The 16,223-nt window shown below is 43.8% G+C and overlaps 1 protein-coding gene across 12 annotated transcripts in view; it reads left to right on the forward strand.

Annotated features, from left to right (window-relative positions):
* Positions 1 to 1,122: 1,122 nt before the first annotated feature.
* Positions 1,123 to 16,223, forward strand: part of BEND7 (BEN domain containing 7) — an 86,816-nt gene continuing 71,715 nt past the window's right edge. For 4 of the 12 annotated variants that reach the window (XM_036024749.1, XM_036024755.1, XM_036024748.1 and 1 more), the window contains exons 1-2: positions 1,129 to 1,797; positions 4,017 to 4,100. In XM_036024749.1, coding sequence (XP_035880642.1) covers positions 1,143 to 1,797; positions 4,017 to 4,100 — 739 coding nt within the window. In that variant the 5' untranslated portion in view covers positions 1,129 to 1,142. Of the gene's footprint in view, positions 1,798 to 4,016; positions 4,101 to 16,223 lie in introns of all 12 variants that reach the window. The other 8 variants (XR_004902915.1, XR_004902918.1, XM_036024788.1 and 5 more) reach the window with 6 other exon arrangements.

Consider the following 16,223-nt stretch of genomic DNA (forward strand, 5'->3'; position numbering starts at 1 on the left):
AACCTCTTACTTTAGGGTTTGATTTAACGAAATGATCAGTTCCCCCTCACCTTGGCTAGGTGTAATTGCTTTCCTGCTTGCTGCATAATACCTAAGACCTCAGGATGTGTACCAGGCCCTCCTTCAACTACTTGGTTGCTACCTTGTTCCTTGGTTTTGCTTCCCAGCATGTGTATGTTTATGCTGGTTACCTCCAACTTCCCCCTTTCCCCCAGTTGTTCTACTCTGAATATCCCCGTTTAGTAAGAGTGGACCCTGAGTGGCTCTGTGTCCTTATTTGAGTGAGACCCACAGCAGAACTTACCACCTTTATTAACATACCCCTCTCTTATTTCTATATACTCTTTTGGGGCCACCTGAATTTGCCACAGTGCTGGATGTGTTGTCTACCTCTTTACTCTCTAGAAATGGGTCTAGAAATGATCGGTTTGACCAGGTACTTTAAAGCATGTCAGATTCTGCTTTACAGCTATTCCTAGGTGGTGTAAATTTCTTTTCCATTCCTACCTTAAAGATGCTGTGAGAAAGAAATGGGGTGCTGTTTATATCAATGGTTTTGGCACTATTACATCAAGTGGCTGAGTCCCCTGCACCTGCCTTGCCCACTTCTTCCCTAAGAGTCAGAGCAATCAAGCACCCAGGCGTTGCACCCCTCACCCTTCCACCCGCTCCAAGTCCCACATTCCAAGTTCTCTCCTTAAATATAACTCCGGATCTTCCTCCCTCCCTCCTTGTATTGGGGTGAAGAATTGAAGTTCACTCTTACTATACCCATCTCACCAATAAATTCTAAAATCTCTTCGTTTCCTTGAGGAGCGCAGATGGGTAAGTTTCTGACATTTGTTTTTCCTAAAACTTGCCTAAACCCAGTGAGTCTGGCCCTTGGACATTCTGGATCTCAAGGCAAGGAGGGGCTGGCCAGAAGGGTCCCCGACACTCAAGACTATTTATAACCAGATCCTCCCCAGGGAGTGCCTAGAGGCGAACCAGCTACAGCGCCGCCACTTCTCGACCCCCGAGGCGCCGACCTAAGGACCCCCGGGGGAAGGCCGGCCAGGCCAAAGGAGGGCGCTGCGGCCTCCGGCTCTTCCTCCCGGCGCGCGCGCGGCCAGGTTAGTGGGTGGCGGCCCGGGCCCCCGGGGATGGCCGCGGCTGCGCTCCGCCAGCAGGTGGCCCCGGGGTCCCGGCGGCGCCGCCTCCTCCCGGTGCCCCTCCTCCCGCGGGGGCGGTCAGCGCCCCGACCCGGTTCGCACCCCGTCGCTGCCGCCGCCGCCGCCTTCAACCCGCCTGCTGCCGGACCGCCGCGTCCCCAGGGCCGCGCTCGCCGCCGCCACCGCCGGGTCCCGAGCTGCGCCCAGGCCGGCCGGCGGCGACATCCCGGGGCGCCCGCCGCCCCGGCCCGCCTTCCCCGCCCCCAACTCGCTCCCCAACGGAAAGTTCGGCTCCGGCCGGGTTTTCCCAGAAGCCAGGAAGGAACCAGGGTCGGGGGGCTTGTGGAGGGGACCCGGGGGGCGTACGGGAGGGGGCAACTTCTCCCGGGAAAGCGCCTCCTGCCGAGCTCGGCGCGCCGCAGCCCCCGAGAGGGTTCGAGGTGGTTCTTCCCTTCCCTTGGCCTCCCCCCTGCGGATTCCACAGACGGACCTTGGTCCCGGCGCTCCCGCTGCCGGGTGACAAGAGCCCGAGCCGCTGCTACCGCCGCCTCGGCCGCCCCCGGCCGCAGCCCTTCCTACAGCACCATGGAGTTCTCCGAGAGGAAAAGGAGCAGGAAATCCCAGAGCTTCAAACTGGTGAGCGGAGGTAAGCGGCGCCGGGCCGGGCGTGCAGGCAGCGGGCAAGGACGTGGCGCCGCGTAAACAGCTCCGCGCGCGGCCCGCGCCCGGTTCCAGGCTCCGGGACCCCGAGTTCCCTCCCGATGGGGGCCGCGGCTGCACTTGCCAGGAGGCGAGCAAAGTTGTACGGGAGAGAGGCAGGAGGTTGTTATTCCGCGTAAACAAGTCGGAGGACACTAAGGGAATTAGCAAACAATAACACTTGGGGAGCCGAGAGCCCTCTTTGGTATTCCACTCCTGCGGCCAGGTTGGGGGCTGGGGGAGAACTGCCTTTCCATCAGGCCGTGCGGACACCGATCCCGACCAATGGTTATGGGCTTGGGGATTTTTTCCCCCCAAAGAGAAGGGAAAGAGTGGTAGTGGTTCTTTTAAGAACGAGAAAGAAGCTCATGAACCGTGCAAGCCCAAGCAAGAATTGTTGATATCCGAAATCTTTTCTAGATGCGTTGTTTGGGTTGCAGAGGTGTCTTAGAATAGATCACTTACCAGTTCAGTTAAGTATCAATAAAAAAAAAAAATCTAGCCAGTTCCTGACGATTTAACAGGTGTACACCCGAGCCTCTGGGCTCGGGTTGATTCTGTCAGGGGAGGGGAAAGTTGAATGGTGTCATCAGTGGAACGTTTTGTGTGCAGTTACTTGTTGGAGTCTTTATTTTCCTGATTTGACTTTTTAAAAAAACAGTCAGAATTTGAGGTAAGAACAGATGAAAAATGTTTATGGAAACGCATGTGTCGCTTTAAATGAGAGACAGGTGACTTTTTTTCATGGCAGTGTCACAAGTCCTAATATTGAGTTTACCTTTGAATCAACTTAAGGTCAAAAACAAACCACAGAACCTGTCCGTTTTTCCTTGGTTGCCTTAACATCAGAGTAGAGAGCAAGGCAGTTGTCTTAACAACCTGGAGAAGTCACATATAAGCTGATGAAAATTAGAGGGCAATTGCAAGTAATAGATATTTTCATGCTAAGCTAAGCTAATATGATGCAGAGTCAATAAAGCCTGCTTTTGGTTGGTCTGAAAATGGTTTTCTTAAAGACAGTTTGAAGATCTGTTCCTATGTTTCCTCTCCTTTAGTTTGACACTGTTTAATGAAAGAGGTCTGAAGTAATTTTATGAATTCAAAATATTTGGCTCTTTCCTCTTTCTATGTACATTTCCCCCCCAGCAGTGTTGATTACTCAGTCATTTAGTTCAAAAATCTCTCCTTGTGTGACTGGCCTGTTTGTCTATCTGATTCATTCAGGAATGTAGGCTGCTTTCTTATTTGTGACCTCAGGGAACTTACTATTTTATCTCAAAAATGAGAATACTTCTATAGACCTTGTTTGGTGAGGTCCAAGCCCTTCCACCACCCCCCTGCAAAAAAAAAAAAAAAGAAGGGATAGCTGTTAAGAAGGAACTTCTATTTACTTAACCTAGGCAATCCTATTTTTCAGAAACAGATCACCAAAGCACGGTAGCCTCTGTAGAGAAGCTTGCAAAACGTTGTATTTTGAAGTTTGACTGACATGGAAAGTTTTTCTTCTTTTCCCCCTAAATTATAGGTCTGATTCTTCTCTCTGCTCTGCAGGTGCTTTTTAGAAAATAAACTATTGCATATTAAAAGTACAGTAGCTGAATGCAGAAGACTCATGTGTGAAAGATGGGAATCTTGCTTATCCTAATTATACTATATGTGAAATAATAAGTCAGTATTTTTGCAGTGTTATTGCCTATAAGCTGCTTAAAGGAGGGGACTTTTTCTAGGTAAACTGAGTACCAGGTAACTCTAAAGCATATATTATTCATATGCTCATGAAAACAGGTTGTGGAGATATATTTGGAATCCTCCCTTGGCCTATGATTGGGCAAGGTTTTATTTTCCTTATAAACATCCTTTTCATTTGAGAGAAGAGAAGCCCAATAATTGGCATCTGTGGCCAAATTTCCTGTGAAAACCATGTGGTCAAGCAAAACTGTTTCTAAAGTCAAAGTAATATTTCAAGTTTGTGTACTTCAGAGCAAGCAATGTTTTAGGGGTTATTAGTAACTACAAATTCTGTGATTGATCGAGTTATGGAAAATTACATTTATAAATTAAAGTATAGGTTATCCATACTGTATATAACGAGACTCTAGTTTTCATTGCTTATGCATATAGTGTAGGTCATTAGAATTCTAATTTTTGGTTGTTTTCTCATCCCAGATTATCACCATGAGATATATAAACTGTCAGAATTCAGCAATGATGTCAATGGGGAGGCCAAAGAGACACACCCCATGTTTTTAGGTAGGTTCCTATGTCAGTTAATTTCTCAGCAAAACAGTATGGCCATTTGCAATTAGCTGGGAAGGTGGCGGGGGGAGGAGATTGTGCCAGAGAGGGAAATGTTTGCCATTGCTTAGTGTATGACATTCTTTTCAAGACCTTTTATTTTACAGATTGCCAATATATTCCTTATTAACATTGGTAAAAGTTGTAATTTCAGACATAAATGTTTATTAGTGTCTACACACAGTGCTAATTATCACTCACTCCCAGAGCCAGATGCTGACGGTGCAGTTTTGTCGCTCTGTGCTCACCCCATTTACATTGCATATTCGCTGGCACGCTTCACTGGCAATAGTTTGTGTAATTGGGGTATTACATCTTTGACATCTGGATAACAGAAATTCAATTTCCAGGAAGCTGCTATTTGTTTGGTTTTACCTCTCTGCCTTGGGTGGGATAGAGGATTAATACGCTGTCTTATTATTATGTCCCTTCACCTTTGTGGCCTGGTTGCTAATCCTGCCATGACAAAATTAAATTAAATCTACAGTCAAAAAGCATAAGGAAAATAAAAGTGTGATTGTCTGCCTAACCCCCTCTTGAGAGTTAGTACCAGTTATCACAGCACAGCTCCTCGTTTTCCTGGCTTTGTGTTCATTTCATGCCAACATTTGGGGTCAGAGACTAGCCATGCTTTGCTCTCGCTGTCCTCATTCCTAGCTCAGCTCAGGGACACAGAGCAAAAGCAGCGTCTTTGAGACCTTCTGACAAATGTAGCTGCAAGATTAATGAATAGGTAGCCCCAAAATGTTGCTACTCTTCTTATGTGTAGTTTCTGGTACCTTACATGTGCAGTTTGTTATCTGAAGACCATCAGCCCAAAATTAGGATTTTGCCTCTAGGAGTGAAGGACCCATAAAATCATAGTGGAGAGTAAATGGTGGCATATGGCTGTGACCTTGCCCATCCTGGATGCCTCTCCACTGCTGGTAGTAGGGGGAAGGTCAGATGCTGCCCAACAAGGAAGCAGAGAAGGGGAGAAAGTCTGGGCAAGAGTGATTAAAAGCAAGGGCCAGAATTGCCATCTCCCTGGGGAGAGTTCACAGGGTTTCAGGGAGCAGATTGCTGCTCAGGCCCAGGTGTGTATTGCTACAAATTAAAACAATGTGAAAGCCAGATGCATGTAGTGGTCTGTCACCAGGATCTCTCTTTGCTTTGAGGAAGAGAAAGTGTGGGTGGCAAATGACCAAGAAGTCAAACAGAGATTAATAGAAAATAGGAGGGACATAGCATTTCTTACACAAGTGATCATTGAAGGCACATGGATCCTCCCATTGAGGGAGAGAATATTAGAGAATATTACTGAGGCCAGCACTGCTCTCAACGCCTGTTTATTGTTAAGAAAACTAAAAACCAAAAGGTTAATAGTCAAGTGAAATGGGATGACCCAGAAGGAGAATGTTCTCGGATTGTACTCTTTCCAGTTTCTTAATCAGTTGGAATTCTATATTTTCAGTTCCCTAAACTCGATTGGTTGGAATTCTGTATCTAGGTACCACTTGATTTATCCATTTGAAATGAAGAACTTGTCTATTAGTAGTAGAAAATTTACATTTATCATAAAAATAGAACATCATGTCTTTGGTTTAGTATTCTGCAGTGAAGCCGGCTCCCCCCCCCCACCCCTTTCTGCTGTGTATCTGGAAAGTAGGAAGGACGCTTTACAGTAGGTTGATTCTGATTATGAGAGAGTGGAGGATGAAGAATGGGAAGATACTAGTGCTCAAAATTCAGTAAAATGTACGCTCTCAAAGGGGCAGAAATCTCTGCTTTTATTTTTCCTAGCTCGAGTCCAGGACAATAAGATAACATCAGTGAAACACTAGGGTTGGGATAAGCTTTCCAAATTGGGCAAGAAGGACTTAGACATTAAGAGACAAAAGACTGAACAGTATGAAAGTGTGCCTGAGTTACTTCTCAATCTTTTGCTCATTGTGGGCAAGGTTTGATATGGTTCCTAAAAAACATTTTATTTTGCAATCTCCAGTGGAAGAGCAAGTAATTACACAAACATAATTTCTAGGGCAATTGGGAATAGTTACAGATAGCATATAAAATTGAGAGTTTTGTTGTTGACGATGTTATAAAATGGCCATTTTTTTAGTTTATTACTCTTCTGAAATGTAGATTTAAATCATGTTTGTTTTCTAAGTCACCAACATGTATCCATAATATTACTTATTACTGTGTAGAAAATGGTGTGAGGTTTATGACATCCAAGGAAATTTGTTAACAGAACACCAGAAGAACTGTTTTACCTATAATGCAGCCTAAAACATGGCCCTCGTGTTATTGTACAGGATTTTATGTGTTCACACGTGTGTTACCCTTGACACTACCCGCACCTATAAGATTCAAGTTCGCATCTTGGGAAAAGAGAGTGCTCCAGAATTTGGCAGAAGTCCCCACAGGAAATCTGTTTCTCTGCAATATTTTTAGGCTGTTGACTATGTAGGCCGTCCAGCATGGGAGGGCAGCTCCACGGTGGGAACAGCCCGGCCGTGTGCTCTGGGAGGCACACATTTTCAGTGATAACAGGGCCAGCAGAGGTTACTTTGCCCTGTGCGCACTGACTTTGTCAGGCTGGCTGCGATGGACTAAGGTGAAGATTCGAGCGCTGCTTAGAGAAAAACTACTTAACTCCTTTTAATCAATTCAACAGATGTTTGTGGGGAAAAGGCTATGAACTCAGCAGTTTTCTAGAATGAAAGTGGGGTTTCTGGAATAGAAGGGGATTGAGAGTAATGAAATAAATGTATAGAGCAGGGTCCCTGCTCTCAAGGATGAAAATCCAGTTGAGGAGATAGAACAAATTCAGGACGCAGTGAAGGAACAAGATTCAGTGGTCATAACAGTTACAATTGTTTGAGTGCTCACTGTATGCCATCTTGAACAGAGTCCTTTTTGGGAATGATCTCATTGATTCTGAGAGCAAATCAGTAAGAATCATTATCATCCCAGCCTTGTAGATGAGACTTAGAGATGCTCGGTAGCCTGCCAGAGGTCTCAAATAGCAAGTGCTACGGCTGGGATCCCCTGCAGGTCTGCCTAAACTGTAAACACCCCCTGTTCTGCCTCTCTGTGTGAGCGATAATTAAATGACAATCGTGAACCATTTAGGGCAGTGGGCAAAAGCAGAGTTGGAAGGAAGGACCCAGTTCAGGGTCTGGTGGAGAGCTCCTGAGAGGCTGGACCTTGAACTAGGGAAAGATTTGAATAGACAGGGGGCAGTTGGAGGAGATTGCAGGTGGGAGGGGTGGTGAGAGCCACAGCAGCAGATAAGAGGGTCATTAAAATCAGACTTTACGTGAGGGCTGCATTTCGTAGTTCAGAATGTCCCTTCACATCTGACATCTCATGATTTTTACAGTATTCCTATGAGGTGGCTAAGGGGGCTGTTATCAATCCCACTGCCCAGAGGAGGAAGCAAGCTCGGAATTAAGTGACTTGCTCACAAACAGTAGACCCTGGAGTGAATTCAAATCTCCTGTCCAAAGATCTGTTCCCTATAGCAAGTTGAGCCAGGCAAGTTCAAGGATCATCAAAGAAACCTTAACTGGTAACAAGGCACTTTTGGAAAGTATTTTAATGAGGCAGTTAATTAGTTTTTTATTCAAAACAACAACACAAACACTTAATAAAATCTCTTTGTATACATTGCATGTTGGTTTAGATTTACTGTTACAGTATATGAATTTGACACATGTCTATTTTTCAGGTGTTCAACATCAATTATGCATTCTTTTAACAAATATTTATTGAGCTCCAATTATGTGCCAGATCCTGAGGTTCTTTTTAATATTTGGTTCATCTATACAGCTTTCAGAAAATAAAGCACAGGTGTAGTAGCCATGCCAAGTGAGCAGGGTTTCGATCTCTGAATTGTTGAATCTCTTTCCTGACGATAGCTGCCCCCACCAGGGTCCCCAGAGTCTCCTCAAAGATGACATGCTCAAAAAATTCCTTCCTACTTTTCTAAGTGAGGGAGTTACGCCCAAACTACAGTGTAATTTTTTTCCTGAGAAGGGGACGGGTCCATGTGTGAGATGGGAGGGCTCTTCCCCTAGAGTCCAGTGGCCTGGGTCCTGCCCTGTTCTTGTTTGTCCCAAAAGCACTTGGGAGCTGGGCTTTCTTCCAAGCTCTGATGTTTCGCTGTATCTGTGGCTAGAGTTCCAAGAGTGAGGAGCAACCTCAAATAAAATGAAGGTCCAAGAGGGAGGAAAAGAAAGCCCTCCTCCCCCAAAGGCACATTGTTTGGAAACAAGAATGTTTCACCTCGGTTTCTCTTTCTAAAGCTCCGCCCTCAGCTCCATGGTCCCACTATGTCCTCATGTCCCTGACCTTCTTCATGTCTGTTCTCCCCTTTTTTGGTGGTGGAGCGAAGGGGAGAGAACACTAAGAGTGGCTCTTGGGGTTAGGAATGTGGCCAATAATAGTAGGTGTCATTTATGGAGAGCTGGCTGTGTGTCAGGCACTATGCTACTGACTCTGTGTATGTTGTTCCACTAATTGTCCCAACAAAAATATTATCATTCACAGTCTATGGATGAGGAATTGGAGGAGTTCACAGAGTTTCTCAGTGACAGAACCAGGAGAAAACCAGGGTCTGTCTGCAGAACCAGGCCCTTAACCCCATGAAATGCTTTGTTCAGTCCACTCCCCTGTGGAGCCCCCAGCATTTCTCACAGATGAAAGGGGATGGGGCTGCCGGAGGCAGGTGGAGGAGACGCAGAGCACCTTGCCCCACATCCCACATTCCTCTGCCCCCTGACCTCTGTGGGTCTTTGCAGCTCTTTAGGTTACCCTCAAAACCCATTTAAAGACCTCCATCTAGATTGTTCCCAAGGTTTCCTGCCGCACTAAAAGTGTATCTGGTTGTGCTGTAGGTAGGTCCAAAACATAGCTGCAAAAGCAGTTTCAGGGGTAGAGGTATAAACAGTTGTTTTATTGTAAAATACGTTGAATTTTCTGTATTCCCTGGTTGTCATACTTTTTGTCCTTTAAAAAATGATGTAAGGAGTAATTTTTACACCATCTGTTAATTTACCAACTAGTTACCGTGTAAATGAGAAGTCACGATAGCCCTGAATTTTAATTAGTTTTGATTTATAAGTTTGGTGCTGTGAGGCAACTACTTACAATTTTTATTTTAGTTACTTAAAAGGTATTTAGGGCTTCGAGAATGGTTTTTGTATGCAGTGTTGTTTTAAATTATGACTAATATCATAAAATCGCAGTGCTCTTCGTTATGAGACAACCTGAAAGTCCCTCGGATGTTCTTCCAGACCACAAACTGACTGGCTTCGGTCCCTTTCACTGTGGCTGTTTTTAAGAATAGGACCTATTGTTTTCAATTACTGTCTTGAGAATTTCGTGAATTTACTCCTGGATGCAGGAGATAAGAAAACATTTAATTCATAATTTTTATATTAATTAATGTAGTAAAAAATGAAGCATTCTCTCCTCTCTCTCTCTTTCTCTCACACACACTGCCTCACACTTTTTCATCACTTAGTTAATATCACAACTGCATCATAAGGTTGGTGTTTATATCTGTTACACAAACAGGAAGCGGAGCTCAGAGATGGAAGTGATTTGCCCAAGGTCACACGGTGAGTAGTAGTGACATCCAGTTCTGCACCCTTCACTATGTGACAGCTCAGTGCAGTCCCTCCCCTCTCATTCTGCCCACATCACTTGCCCGCATCCTCTCCCCAGCAGAGTGGGACTTCCAGATGTGAAGGGGAACCATAAGTAGGAGAAAGATGGGCAAAAACTTCAACATGGCACAGTCCCAGGGCCCCTTTGGGAAGAAAAGAACTGAGGTTTGCTTAACATCTACTATATACTGGGCACTTCCCATACTGTATCTCATTTAACCCTCACACCAGAGGGTTATTGTTCTGAGAGGGTATTGTTATGTCCATTTTAGATGAGAAAAATGGAAATGTCAGATTGCCTGAAGTCATATAGCTTGTGGATAAGAGCCTGGACTTGGACGTGGCTTGCCACATTCTTTGCGCTTGGCCATGCAGCCTCTGAGGAAGGGAGGCCCACTCCCTCCTTTGCTGTTGGCTGACTTTTTCTAATTTACCTTTCTAGCTTTATTTCTCCCCCCCCCCCTTACAAAAAACATTTGCTTGTGTCTAACTGGTCTCTTGTTATTTTTCCTGAAGTACCTTTCCTGTTTTCACCTTGGTTCCTTTCACCATCCGGGTTCTGCATACCAGTATTCTGTCTCCTTCCATGTCTTACCCCATGTCCATGCTCCGTATAGTGTTATAATCCTGTCTCTCCGATCAGCCTTTAAAGGCCAATTCAAATATTACCCAGGAGCCTTTTCAGTTTATAAAGCATAGTAGAAAGAAGATAGGTTTAAAGTCAGAAAACCTTGGTTGGGGTCTCAGGCGAACAGTTAATAACACCTTGGACAAAACTCTTGAGGGTTTTATCTTCTGTGATAGAATAGCAGCATTGGCCCTACCTCCTCGTCAGGTTCTCCTATAGCACATAGAAAATTTTATGTGGTAAAACAGTTTTTCAAAGGAGAAAATGCTGTATTCTTGTTGATATTATTCCCTTCTCCCTCTTCTTCTGAATTGGAAGGTATCTCAAGAAAAAGTTCAAGTATTTGTTATCTGAATGCGTGAACATATTGGACACTGTTGTGTAGGGCTCTGAATATTTGTTTTAAAATAGACTGCTGTGTTGAGACTTCAGAGATGTTTAGTGACCCAAACTAAAATGTGCCTCATTTAACTGAAAGAAGCCTTTTAAATATACTAAACCAGCACAGAAATTTGGGGTGTCCGGTGTTGATTTGTGAGATTCAACTTGAAATCTTTTTGAAAGCCAGTTACATGTTGAAACACAAAATTGAAAAATAGCATATGCTCTGCTGGTTTGGAATTCTGCTGTAACATTGAAGTGCTTAAGGTAATATTGACCTGTTCATAAATTGATTTTGGCATTGTCTAGTTCTCAGGTCCACAAGGCAACTTTTCCCACCTTAATTTAAGAAAACAAAGCGATGCATTAAACAACAGCAGAGGATGGCAAAAGTCACAATTGGGAGGGAGCAGTCCCTGAATACAGCGGGGGCTGGGCCTGCTTCCCAAGGCCTGAAGGCTTGGTGGGTTCAGCCACCACCCTGTAACTGACATGTGTGATAGTTTGCTTTTCCTATACTGATCTAAGCAAATCATTTTTTAAAAATCTCCACAAAGGACAGGATCTAAGGAGATATATTAACAATTTAGCCTCTCTGGTTCCCATGGGAATATAGATTTTTACTTTTGGGAGAGAATAACATGGCCATCTATAAGATAAAATAAAGATTTTGGAACAGTGTGTTTTGCTTTTCAAGGTTAAAAATAGATCTAGGAGTTTTCACGGCAAGTCTGTTATTCTTTCAAGTTAACAAATTATTGGAGAGAAGATTACCTGGAAAGGAATGTAACAGCAGTAGCAGGGGTTGGGCCATGGATTGGGGAAGGAAGCAGACAGGGAACCTACAATGATTTACCCAGGGGCTACCTTTAAGCTTCTCAGAGCATTGTGCACAGCTCTGAGGGTGACTCGCCTGCCTGAGCTTCTTCATTGTCTGTGGCTTTTGGGTTACAACTCAGGCTTGTAAGCATGCCTGAGCATCCTTGTAAGCATCCCTGCACGCACTGCCACCTGTCTACTTTGAGCTTCTTCCTGACACTTCCCACCTCCCAGGCTTTTGCCACACCCAACCATTTTTCTTGCCTGCAATGGGCCCTACTTCCTGTCTTTTTAGGCCAGTCACTTTCTCACTTCAGTGGCTGCACGTGCCACCTCTGCTTGGAATGCCACAGTAGCACCCTGCTCCTCTTCTTTGCATGGCTTTCTGTTATCCATAAAGACCCTAAACTGACCTGACTTCCTCCAGGTGGTTTTCACTGATTCCCCCTCCTCTGCTCTTCCACAGCATTCCGAGCATATCTCTACCAAAGTTCACTTCTGTGTCTCTGCCACTGGGTTGGAAACTCCCCAAAGATCATCTCAGTGTCTCCCCCACCCAGCGCCACGCTGGTCACAGAACAAACATCAGTAGATGCTCAGTGAATGAGTGAGAAGTCCAGTTTTACATTCAAAATAGAGTGGTGAAATTGGCCACTTTGAAACTTTATTTTTCAACTCTTTTACCTCTAAGCTCCTGCCTTGGCTTTCAGGGTGAAAATTTATACACCTTCCTAGTAGCTAACTGGACCTCACAAATCAGGAGTAAAATATGTCAGCACTGACAAGGGAATGTTTATTTTTCATTATGTATTTTTCTTTTTCATTAGGTTAATGACAGGCCCCTATATGTCTAACTCTGAAATAGTATATACACCTCTGCCCCTGTGTGGATGCTGGCCCTGCTGAGGCCTTGCAGACTCATCACACCATGTGAAGGCCCCACTGGGATATTGCAGTACTGTGGCCTTGGCGTCTGCTGTGCTGCTTTCTGCCTAGAATGACCCTTGCCACCCTTGTCTGTGTGATCCTTTACATCTCCTCAGGTCTCAGCTTGAATTCCTGCAGGACAAGACCTTGAGTTTTCTGTGTTCCTAGTGTATAATACTTGGCCCAGAGTAGATGCACAATAAGTGATTTTGAATAAATGAATGAGTGCCATTTAAAACAGGTTAAAATGTAATTTGCCACCAGTAAGCTGATCTGAGTGGGATGGTCTGTTGAATCAGGACAGTTTATGCAGGACTGTCCCACACAGTGCAGGTCTGGATTCAAGCCTCTGAACATTGGCAGCATAAACATACATAAATGTTGGGAGCACCCGTCCATCTAGTCACTGTAACAATCAAAAACACCCCTGCTGGGGAGGGGATAAAGGGAGAAAAGGGTGAAGGGTTTACAGGAACAATTATAAAGGACATATGGACAACAATAAGGGAGGGTAGAAATGGGGGAGGGAGGGAGGGAGGGAGGGGTGGGGTGATGGGGAGGAGTGGGGGAAAAAGGCAGAAAACTATACTTGAAAGACAATTAAAAAATTGTAAAATTAAAAAAAATGAAAAAAATGAAAAACAACAACAACAACAAAAAACACCCCTGCATATATGAGCTAGAACTGGTCCTTAGTAAGCCAAGGCTGTGGGGTCATTTAGCTTTGAGTAGAAAAAAGTGTTGCATTGCCATAGACCTGAGACCCTTCCCTCATGGGATGTCTCTCAGATGCCCGTCTGACTGGGGAACAAAGGAAAGCTGTGATGGCTCAGCTGAGCCACATTGCCATACCTGGAAGAGAGAGCAAAGGGCACATTCCATTCATGGTCAGGTTTTTGTGTCTCCTTTCTATATACAGGACAGCTTATTACATGCATATTTGATCATATATTATAAAATCATTAAGAAGTTTAGACAGATTTTCATTCAGTATTCCAGACAATCAGTATCCTTATAAATAATAATTCATAAAACTGTTTTCTTAGTATGCCTATTTTTTCCAAACATGTACAAATATACTGTGCTATTTGAATTCCAAGGGTTTTACAATGTTTTTTTTACTTGGAAATCAAATTTTATATCTGAAAGGTTAATGGAGAAAACTAATTATGCTATCTGGTAACCAAATGTGTGATGAGACATTTGTCTCTGTAATTAACAGCAAGGAACTTTTATAGTTTCATAAAATTGAATGCTACATAGGGTATTCTGTGAGCATTTGTTTGGATGAGGTGTCCAAACAGAGATGTTTATGGATGATATAAAGTTGAACCGAAATGTAATGCAGGTGCTTGTGCATCTCCCAGCATTTCTCATTGTTGAAATGGAAGGCGGAAGATTAATAACTTTAGTTTGTCATGATAAAATAAGTAATGTGTTCTTGGAACAGTGGTACGCACATAAGTTACTCAGTAATTCCAAGAATTTATTCTGTTCCAGGAATAATATCCTTAACAATTTATTTCTACAGAAAAAGTTGATGCAACATAATAGCTTATGAAGTTACTTGTATGGTTAATGGAATTATATCTCAAATATGACTTTATACCTACATATAAAATGTAAAGAACCCCACAAAAAAATGCAGGGTCAAGGTACAACATAAAAGTAAAAAAATCAGGAGATGCAAAAGTTAAAGTTCTTGTGTTAACATTAACTCATTCTCATTGCACATATATAATTTTTTCAATTACTAGCGAGACTTTAATGGGTACCTTAGTAAGTACTACGTGAAATGCAGTTCAGGAGTTGCTACAGGAATGTTAGCTTCAGCATTCTTTACAAGTCCACTGTTCCACTGTTTACTCTGGAAGAGAGAGCCTGGTGCCTGGAACAACAGCAGATGTGTGGCCCAGATCTGGGGTTTCTTCTTCTGGTTTACTTTGGTCATTTTGGGGAAGCAGCTTAGCCTTCTCATTTGTCAAATGGGAGACACAACTTCCTGTCTATCTTTGATGAACTAGGAAGACAACGACAATGAGATATGTGCCTTTGGGAACACTTTCATAGGAAGATGTGATTGATTATAGGCACCAAGTGGCCTTCGCTGGCCAGCACTGCACACTCCACAGAAATGAGCTATTCTTTCAGAGATGTCATAGGTGTTGGTTTATGTCCTGCACATCTGTTTTTGCACATAGTTCTTTTTCGTAAGCTTTCCTCAACTGTGGCTTTCTGTCATATTTGATAGTAGAATTTACTTATTCTTATATTCATTTGTAGGTATTCATTGAGTAGCCATTTAATGGCAGGCTAGGAAAGTTTAAAGCCTACCAGGTTGTGATAAAGGAAATTAAGGATTCTGTGGGAACATGGAATGGGGGACCTCCCTAGGCCTGGGGGTTAATGAATATGACCCTTGAGAAGATGACATTTAAGCAGAGTCTTGAGGGATAAGTTTAGGGTTGGAGCTGAGGATGTGTGAATTGGGGGATGAGAGCACTTCTGAGACCTTCTACATCCAAAGCAGAGGACCCCCTGGTTGTCTATTATATAGATTCAGATTTAATTGTCCTGAAGTGAGGCCTGGGCACTGAGATTTTTAAAACTTTAAAAATCTGGTGATCCAAATGTGCATACAGACTTGAGAGCCACTAATTTGGAATAAGGCAAGGTGTGGCTGGAGAAAGAGGAGAGGGAGGCCAGACATGGAGGGCTCCAGGTAAGCCGGCTGGGAGCTGGGCTCCATCCTGAGGATGTTGGCATCCTGCTGAGGTAACTCCTGTGATGAGATTTGCATGCTTGAAAGATCACTCTGGCTTCAGGGGGACATGTAGATTGGAGGGGAGCAACACTGAAGGCCTTTGGTGGTAGCCCCATTAAGTGATAAGAGAAATGGGGGTGGAGAGAAGTAGAAGGCTTCAGGGTAATTTAGAAGTTGTAATAAGCAGGACTCAGTGGTTAATTGTCTGTGAGAAGGCGGGGAAGAGAGATAAGTTCCATGTTTCTGGCTTGGACAGCGGAGTTGGTGCTATTTATTAAGGACTATGAAGAGTTGTCATAAAATACATTTCAGACATGATTTTAAGGTTGCTCTTGAAATGTGAAAGTGAGCAGTCCAGTGGGCAGTTGGAGGTATGGGTCTGGAGCCCCAAAGTGGGGTCAGGATGGAGTCCTCACATAGAGCGATAGTCATTGGAGCTGGGAGAGAATGCTGGTGGAGCCAGAAAGAGTGTGGAAGACAGAGCCCTGAAAAACTTGGACACTTAAGGAAGTGCTTTTTACACCAGTGGTTGTGACCTAAAAGTGGGTCATGAAATCAGTTAAGCAGATTGTCACCAACACTGACCACAACAGTAGTACTAGTAGCAGTGGTGGCGGTAGTAGTAATAATAATAACAATAATAATAATGGTGAAATAGAACAGACTAGAAAATATCAGAGTGCACTACATGCAGGAAGGATAAATTCATGAGACTTGTTTCACTTATGTGCATGGCAAACATATATGCGTTTAGGTCATCAGGAAAAATGTATTTTTTTCTAAAATATTTTTTAAATCCTTGCCTGAGGATATGCTTATTGATTTTAGAGAGAGAGGAAGAGAGGGAGGGAGGGGGAGGGAAAGAGAGAGAAATATGGATCAGTTGCCTCCTGTACACTTCC

The sequence above is a fragment of the Phyllostomus discolor genome, chromosome 1, assembly GCF_004126475.2.
Source record: "Phyllostomus discolor isolate MPI-MPIP mPhyDis1 chromosome 1, mPhyDis1.pri.v3, whole genome shotgun sequence".
In the NCBI taxonomy this organism is placed as follows: Eukaryota; Metazoa; Chordata; class Mammalia; order Chiroptera; family Phyllostomidae; genus Phyllostomus; species Phyllostomus discolor.